Source organism: Physella acuta, unplaced genomic scaffold (assembly GCF_028476545.2).
Source record: "Physella acuta isolate Inbredline_101_S28 unplaced genomic scaffold, ASM2847654v3 ptg000913l, whole genome shotgun sequence".
Classification (NCBI taxonomy): Eukaryota; Metazoa; Mollusca; class Gastropoda; family Physidae; genus Physella; species Physella acuta.
The window spans coordinates 835,070-844,896 of NW_026732430.1; the positions used below are offsets into that span (position 1 = coordinate 835,070).

General features: G+C 43.7%; 1 protein-coding gene across 1 annotated transcript in view; it reads right to left on the reverse strand.

The window, feature by feature from the left end:
* The window catches only part of LOC131953169 (cholinesterase 1), a 57,531-nt gene extending 49,776 nt beyond the window's left edge, over positions 1-7,755 (reverse strand). The window contains exon 1 of the mRNA XM_059316225.1: positions 7,524-7,755. Within this exon, the coding sequence (XP_059172208.1) occupies positions 7,524-7,751 (228 nt within the window). The 5' untranslated portion in view covers positions 7,752-7,755. The remainder of the gene's footprint in view (positions 1-7,523) is intronic.
* Positions 7,756-9,827: the final 2,072 nt, after the last annotated feature.

A 9,827-nucleotide genomic window follows, 5' to 3' on the forward strand; every position in this document is an offset into this window, starting at 1 on the left:
GGTGTGGCGTCTCGTCAGGTGCTAATGTCTGGAATCGACTTGATTGGTCCGTAGTCGTGGCACTACTCTGGGACTGGAGCTTAACGAGGGGTCTGTCGGAGCTTAACGAGGGGCTGACCATTCTGTGACTGGAGCTTAACGAGGGGCTGACCATTCTATGACTGGAGCTTAACGAGGGGCTGACCATTATATGACTGGAGCTTAACGAGGGGCTGACCATTCTATGACTGGAGCTTAACGAGGGGTCTGTCGGAGCTTAACGAGGGGCTGGCCAGTCTATTACTAGAGTATAGTATGGGGCTGGTCACTATATGACTGGAGCTTAATGAGGGGCTGGTCAGAGCTTAACGAGGGGCAGGTCAGTCTATGACTCGGGCTTAAGGAGGAGGGGAAGAGGACAGGTAAATGTTCGATGATGGACGGCCCTGGTCCATGAAGCTGTGCCCAACCTTGTTCGTTACACTCATGGACGTTTCGCCACAAGTCAACGTCCCACGTGACAAGTACTGATCACGTGACAAGTACTGGCCAGAGTTGCTTCTCTTGTCCCGTCTCATCGTGTTTTGTTGGAGCCCCTCAGCTAAATTACCGCTCGCAGCCGCAGCTGGAATATGCGCACTACACATACACACCTCCCCCCACACACCCACACCCACCCGCATAACCCCCCCCCCCCCGTATCCACAAAAACACAGACACACACACACACACACACATATATATATATATATATATATATATATATATATATATATATATATATATATATATATATATATATATGTGTGTGTGTGTCTGTGTTTGTGTGTATGTATATAAATATGTGTGTATGTATGTATGTATATATAAAAGGTGAGCAAAGACATATTTTACATTTTCCACTTCCCCAGCACCAGAACTAAGAACCCAACACCTCAGTGAGGAAAAGGAAAATATTTATTTTCCTAATTGTTTATTTTCCTTAGGCTAGAGAAGGCTCCAATACAGTCAGACACACAAAGCTACAAACAGCCCGGGCAGCCAAGTCCCAACAAACAACCGATCACACAAGGATCGCTCGCTAGAGGGGCGCTACGAGCGGCAAAGGGCAACAGATTTGATAAGGCTTCACCAGCCCGCTAGTTAAATAAAAGAATCCACGGCTTTGAGTCGGGACTGGGCTGTGCAGTGGGTAATTGAAACTCGATAGTGTTTTCTCGAACCTCGGAGCCGCGCTGAGAGCCGTCTCGCACCGAGCCGCACCGGTCTGAGAGCGCCCTCCTCCCCCACCCCACCCCACCACTCGTACAGGGAGTTGTGCAAGTTGGTCTTTGATGGGCAGACGATAAAACAGTTCAAACACCTCCCCGACCCGCCTGGCCGTGTGTTTATGTGAAATGGGTTTTAAATAGGTGTAAATCAGGATCTCAAGTGCTGAAAAGGGATATTAAACCTCGGCTGTGTATTGTTAGCGTGAGCCAGGCTGGCTAATAAAAAACTAAAACTAAAACTAAATGAACGAAATAAAAGTGTAATATAAGAACGAATGTTATTGTCCTTGTTTAGAGCGAGCATTCCGAAAATTTTGGGGTGTCTTTTTTTCCCAACCAAAGCGATTACAAAATCTGTTTATGCGTGTGTAAGTGTGTGCGTGTATGTGTTTGTACGCGTGTGCGTGTAAGCGTGCGCGTGTATATGTGTGTGTATATAATTTTTTTTTGTCTAGCCAACTTAAGCCAAGTACGCTTTAATAGCTGAGTTTTCTCATGAGCTACTCCGAACTAAATGTATACAGTCAAAACATACGATCACATAATTACCGATTAAACTTGAACGTTGATATAACGTTATACAGGTATGATATAATGAACGTATGCTAAAGATTAATGATATGAAGTGATTTGAAGTGAAGTTCATGAAACACTAGAGACATCAGTTGTGAACACAAGGGGACAAAATGCCACGTGATGCTGGGGTAGTGCTGTCTTTACATGTCACGTGGTAGTGCTGTCTTTACATGTCACGTGGTAGTGCTGTCTTTACATGGCACGTGGTAGTGCTGTCTTTACATGCCACGTGGTAGTGCTGTCTTTACATGTCACGTGGTAGTACTGTCTTTACATGTCACGTGGTAGTGCTGTCTTTACATGTCACGTGGTAGTGCTGTCTTTACATGTCACGTGGTAGTGCTGTCTTTACATCATGTCACGTGTTGCTGGGGTAGTGCTGTCTTTACATGTCACGTGGTAGTGCTGTCTTTACATGTCACGTGGTAGTGCTGTCTTTACATGTCACGTGGTAGTGCTGTCTTTACATGGCACGTGGTAGTGCTGTCTTTACATGCCACGTGGTAGTGCTGTCTTTACATGTCACGTGGTAGTGCTGTCTTTACATGTCACGTGGTAGTGCTGTCTTTACATGTCACGTGGTAGTGCTGTCTTTACATCATGTCACGTGTTGCTGGGGTAGTGCTGTCTTTACATGTCACGTGGTAGTGCTGTCTTTACATGTCACGTGGTAGTGCTGTCTTTACATGTCACGTGGTAGTGCTGTCTTTACATGTCACGTGGTAGTGCTGTCTTTACATGTCACGTGGTAGTGCTGTCTTTACATGTCACGTGGTAGTGCTGTCTTTACATGTCACGTGGTAGTGCTGTCTTTACATGTCACGTGGTAGTGCTGTCTTTACATCATGTCACGTGTTGCTGGGGTAGTGCTGTCTTTACATGTCACGTGGTAGTGCTGTCTTTACATGTCACGTGGTAGTGCTGTCTTTACATGTCACGTGGTAGTGCTGTCTTTACATGTCACGTGGTTTTGGGGTAGTGCTGTCTTTACAAGTCACGTGTTGCTGAGGTAGTGCTGTCTTTACATGTCACGTGATTTTGGGTGTAACGTTTACCTATCTATCAGCCAGATAGAAGGTGAACGTCCCCGGATTCTTTTTTCGGGGTTATATGCAAATGCCTTACGGCCTAAAAGGATGAACACTAACACAACGACACACTAGGGCTCGAATTCGATGTCTAGGGAAAACTAGTGATACTATTGTAATTAACACTCATCCAATCTGCATACAACCTTTAATAAGCGAACACAGTTGTGGCAGAACACCAGGTTAAACTAGATAAAATATTTAATGTATAAAATATCAAAACCCAACTTACAAAGTGTAGGAAAAAACACTATCACAGATTTCAACACTGCCTAAAAATAGCCACAGGCCACACAACACTGCTATAGCTTCAAGAATTACTTGGCGACAAGTAATATTATACTAGAAGACTAAATCAACTTAAGAAAGCGTAGCACACACAGGACTTAAGTTCTCTCACGTTCAAATGGTCAGAATCTATTGCCGGACAATATGGACGGCTTGGTCTTAATAGACTGTTTGATCAAGGTAGACGGCCTGATCAAGGTAAACTGCCACGTGTGGCGAGTGTGCGGTGCAGTTAAAGACTTCTGCCTCAGGGGAGGTCATCCTCAACTCATGTAGCCATTGGTTGGGATAGTCATCTGATCAGAATCAATCAATCAGATCTTAATGGAAAATTTCTGGGCCCTAAACACCTTAATAAGTCAGTGGAAAAACCCCGGTTGTTGCACCATCACTCCCTATAAAATAAAAATGGAACCTGACTCGACCTAAGTAGGTCACATGGGGTAGTGCTGTCTTTACAAGTCACGTGATGGTGGGGTAGTGCTGTCTTTACATGTCACGTGGTAGTGCTGTCTTTACAAGTCACGTGGTAGTGCTGTCTTTACAAGTCACGTGATAGTGCTGTCTTTACATGTCACGTGGTAGTGCTGTCTTTACATGTCACGTGGTAGTGCTGTCTTTACATGTCACGTGGTAGTGCTGTCTTTACATGTCACGTGATACTGTGGTAGTGCTGTCTTTATATGTCACGAGGTAGTGCTGTCTTTACATGTCACGTGGTAGTGCTGTCTTTACATGTCACGTGTTGTTGTGGTATTCAACTGAACAAAACTTGTTGAACCAGAAGAACTACAAATACAGACAAAATGTCGACAATATTTAAAGAGACACACCCGACAAAACGACAGAAAACAGACAATCTACAGGCAGACAAGACAACAACCAGCCCGTTGTGTGATCAATGGCTGGACAAAACAAACAGTTGACATCACGCGGGCCGCCATATTGAAGCACGCACAATTATTTAGAGTTTTCTCCCTTGTATTTGCGGGTTGACCAATCACGTGCAAGCAAATGCTCAAACAACACGCGCCGTGAACTGACTAGGACACCAGGGGATAGGGCAAGGTCAAGGTCGAACTGTAGCGACAGTTTCCTTGAAGGTCAGAATTTGACAGTGAGTAATGTTTTCATGTGTGTAAATATCAGCTGACTAAAGATGGAGCTCATTCTTTGGTTCAGGAGCTGGACCTAATGGATGTCCATCTTATCCAGCTATCCATCCGTCTATCCGTCCTTCCATCCATCCGTCTGTCCGTCCTACCCACCCACCCTCACACCCATCCTTCCATCCATCCGTCTATCTGTCCTTCCATCCATTCGTCTGTCCGTCCATAAATCCATAGATTATTTTTTTTTCCATCCATCCGTCTATCCGTCCTTCCATCCATATGTTCGCTAAACAAATCACCTATCAACCCATCTACCCACCCATCTCCCCACCCATCTACCCACCCACCCTCACACCCATCCTTCCATCCACATTGAGACAACACATGCATGAAGAACTGCAGACGTGGCGACTTAAAATCAGACGACTACAACGAACAGTATCGATACCAACAATATTTCAATAGCCCAGTATCGATACCAACACTATAACAGCCACACAGTATCGATACCATCAGCTACAGGCACACAGCATCGATACCAAGACTGTTACAACTGTACCTTATTGATACCAACACTGCTATTGCCACACATTATCGTAACCAACACTGTTATAGGCACGCAGTATCGATATCGACACTGCCACAGCCACACTAGACGCTGACTGACGCAGTATCGATACCGATCAATCCACTTAATGACCATCACCCGATCCTGTAGTCAGACATTAGCTGCACGTATCTGCTCATTAAGTTCGGATCTATAAGACACACGGTAAGACAGACTTTCAAGAAGACGCACGGTAAGACATTTTCTATAAGACACACGGTAAGACACTTTCTATAAGACACATGGTAATACAGACTTTCAAGAAGACACGCGGTAAGATTTTTAAAAAGACACATGGTAAGACAGACTTTCAAGAAGACAAATGGTAAGACAGACTTTCAAGGAAAAAACACGGTAAGACAGACTTTCAAGGAAAAAACACGTTAAGACAGACTTTCAAGAAGACACACGTAAGACAGACTTTCAAGAAGAAACACGTAGACAGACTTTCAAGAAGACACACGGTAGACAGACTTTCAAGAAGACACACGGTAGACAGACTTTCAAGAAGACACACGGTAGACAGACTTTCAAGAAGACACACGGTAAGACAGACTTTCAAGAAGACACAGGGTAATACAGACTTTCAAGAAGACACATGTAAGAAGACACGTAAGACAGACTTTCAAGAAGACATACGGTAATACAGACTTTTAAGAAGACACACAATAAGACAGACTTTCAAGGAAAAAACACGGTAAGACAGACTTTCAAGAAGACATACGGTAATACAGACTTTCAAGAAGACACACGGTAAGACACTTTTAAGAAGACACACGGTAAGACACTTTCAAGAAGACACTCGTAGACAGACTTTCAAGAAGACACACAATAAGACAGACTTTCAAGAAGACACACGGTAAGACTGTCTTTGGATAACTACACACTGCCTCCCAGACACACTTAGAATAAGACACTCGCAGTAAGACACATTAAAACATTCTTAAAGGACATTCACTTATAGACAAATATATCGTCAGACTCAATAAGAGACACTCGAACTAAGACACTCCCAAAGACACAATACGACACAGTTTGTCATACAATCACCCATAAGATGTAAGTAAACACAATCACTCTCATACAATCCCTCTCATACAATCACTCATAAGATGTGACACAATCACTCTCATACAATCACTCTCATAAGATGTAGGTAAACTCATGACAGCCTAGTTCTCATTTCATGCGTTCTCATATATTAACGTTATCTGTTGTGTCATTTCTGTTAAACACAAATATCTTTCCAATTAGTTAAACACAGATATCTTTCCCATTAATTAAACACAGATATCTTTCCCATTAATTAAACACAGATAGTTTTCCGTCTATTAAACACAGTTATCTTTCCCATTCCATTAAACAGAGATATCTAACCCATTCCATCAAACACAATACCTAGCTCAATACCATAAGCAGATAGACTTGTGCGTAGAAGAAAAAACAGCGCAAACAAATTGTTTCGTATCTAGACTAGTATTTTAAAACCAGTTTTTTAATCACTAAGTCCGGGTGTGTTTGGGTCGAATTTTTAAAATCAATTTCAAACTATTTTTAAGTCCACAATTATTTTCAAACGTCACATTTAAATGCACCAAATATCAGAACATGAACGTTCATTTTCTTCACATAAATAGGAGAAATACAATTCGCTACGTGTATTGAAAAGACTTCTGGGTTAAATCGCTTTTATTCTTACTATTTTGGCGAAAAAATATTTTCTTAACTTTAGTGTATATTAAAGCTTGGTTTTATTTATCTATAGTTTTATTTTTACTATCAATTGAATGTCAACCTACATGAAATATTTGAACTCTCTAGTAACTAGATCTAGCAGATGGTTTTTATTTGGAGAGAACTTTACAAATAGATTCTATATTAAGAAGTTAAACATTTTTGTACAGAGCCAGGCTTTACTTGCTATGTCTGTTGGTTTATATGTCGGGGAGGTATGGTCAAATATCGTAACTTCATTGGTCACTTCATGTTTAAACTGGTTATTTCATGCTTAATTTAATTACGTCATGTGTAACTGGGTTTAACTTCGATATGTCATGTTTAACTTTATTGAGCCGAGTTTATCAAAGTTGTGCCATGTTTAACTTAGCTCAAGTTTAACCTGGTTAAGTCAGGTTTAACCGGCCAGCTACCACACACATGGGGCCTGTAGTGGGGGGGGGGGGTGAAGGGAGACAAGCGATGACCTACCTCAAATCTCACTGATTGGGGGGAAGGGTGAAGTTAGACAAACGATGACCTACCTCAAATCTCACTGATTGGGGTGGGGGGTGGTGAAGTTAGAAAAGCGATGACCTACCTCAAATCTCACTGATTGGGGGGGGGGGGGGGGTGGTGAAGTTAGACAAGCGATGACCTACCTCAAATCTCACTGATTGGGGGGGGGGGTGAAGTTAGACAAGCGATGACCTACCTCAAATCTCACTGATTGGGGGGGGGGGGGTGAAGTTAGACAAGCGATGACCTACCTCAAATCTCACTGATTGGGGGGGGGGGGGGGAGGGTGAAGGGAGACAAGCGATGACCTACCTCAAATCTCACTGATTGGGGGGGGGGGGGTGAAGTTAGACAAGCGATGACCTACCTCAAATCTCAGCTCTCCTACCGGGGCCCTGGCGTACGGTACTCCGAGGAACTTCTCCACCTTGTGGGCGGGGTCTTGCAGGGTGTCCACCAGCCCGCGGACCGTCCCGTAGTTGGTCTGGCGGTCCACGGTCCTCTTCACGGAGGCTAGGACCGGGACAGGACACAGCAGCAGCAGCAACATGCGGCACCACACGGCGACCACAACCAGAAACACGCGGCACCACATCACTACCACAAATTACGGTCTCACAATGTTAGGGGTCAACTTCAATCCGTGGCTGGTATCACATCCACAGTGGCGATCCCAGTCAGAAAGGAGAACGATCCCAGGCAGAAAGGACAAACATCCCAACAAGACACAACGATCCCTGTCGGCTGTAACGATCCCTGTCGGCTGTAACGATCCCTGTCGGCTGTAACGATCCCAGTATGAATAACGATCCCCACAGGAACCAGTGAGCCCACGAGATGATCTTGTCCCAGCGAGGCGCGCTCTGTTATTGGAGAAAAGTCTGCGCGGGCACTTCCGCTTCCATGTCGCTGTGGTCGTCGGTTGGTGGCGGGCAGGCTGGGATAGATGGGCAGGTCCTCAAAGGTCCTCACACTATAAACTCTCTAATTACTGTCATATACGTAGGTCCCGAGTAGGTCTTTAACTCTAGGTTTCAGAGAAATCGTAAAAAAAAAAATTACATAAAGAACGCTGTTGTCAAATTTAAAACAAACAACAATATTTTTCTAAAAAGAATATATAATTGAAATTATTAATTTAAAAAAAATTAATCAAGATTTCAGTTTTAAAAAAATGCGAGCAATTTAACAGTTGTAAACACAGCACAGAGATATATCCGTGGAATCCTACCGCCACCTTGCAGGTAAAGAACGTTACAGTTTAGTAACGGCCGCGCGGCGCTGCGTTCTATCGCTGCTGTCGTCCGACGATTCAAGCCGTACCCTCGGGCGGGCTGGTGGGGGGGGGGGGGGCTGGTGGGGGCTTCAAACTGTCCAGGTATTCCGCCAGCCGGATAAAAGACGGGCACCTGTAGGTGCGACGGCATGACCTGGGCACCAACGGGCAGAGCGGGCATGATGGGTCGGTACAGGGGCGATTATCGCTGGTTTGTTAAGGGAAACAGGGAGGTAATAAGATTGGGCGGGGGTGACGTATGGTGGTTTATGGCGGTAGATGTTCACATTATTGCAGGCAAAGTGGCGATAGATGAAAGTTTTTAACGAGAAAATTAGATCACTTCACATTGATGTAGACAAAATGGGGATATATGAAATGTTTCAACGGGAGAATTAGATCACTTCACAAGAAAATATTTTAAAACGTTTGAATATAATCAGCTGTTATATCTACTGGCCAGGAACAAATTAGGGCTGGGTGAACTCAGGGGAGCTCTGTGGAATCAAAGCCAAGACAAGCGTCATATCTCCATGTTATCAGTTGAGTCAGGAGTCAGTTGAGTCAAAAGTCAGTTGAGTCAGTTGAGCCAGGAGTCAGTTGAGTCAGGAGTCTGTTGAGTCAGGAGTCTTTTGAGTCAGGAGTCAACTGAGTCAGGAGTCAGTTGTGTCAGGAGTAAGTTGAGAGGACTGAGGAGTCAGTTAGGTTAAGAGTCAGATGCCTCAAGAATCAGTTGATCGGATGTCAGTTTTTGCCGGAATTTCAAAGTGTTCAAAGTGTTCAAAGTGTTCAAAGTGTTCAAAGTGTTCAAAGTGTTCAAAGTGTTCAAAGTGTTCAAAGTGTTCAAAGTGTTCAAAGTGTTCAATGGATTTGGTCTGATGGCGATGATCTCTGACCTCTAGGGCACGGGTTCCCAACCTGGGGGTCGCGACCCCCCTGGGGGTCGCGAAGGTCTTTCTGGGGGGTCGCCAACTGGTATACTAAACCTTAGTAATTTGAAACACAACATAAATATTTAGAAGAATTTTTGAAATTCGGCTTCATTAACATCACTGGAAATGTAATAGAGAAGAAACAAAGCGCACTGTACAAAGTTGCTCTCAGTAACGAATCTATGAAATCTTCAAAACTAAAACGTTATTTGAGACAAGTCATTCGGAACACACCAGAAATATATGGAGTTCTTTCGTCGGTAAGAAGCTAGTTGCAGACGCCAGAGACTTGATCGAACAGGATGTTTTCACCAGCATTAGTGCAAGCATCAAATGAAGTCGCGATAGAAAACGCCAAGCAAAAAAAAAAAAAAAAAAACAATGGGAGAAAATCTCACCAAACGCTTCATGTACGTAAATGTTAAATAACACATTTTTATTGAAATTAAGCTTTCACCATTGT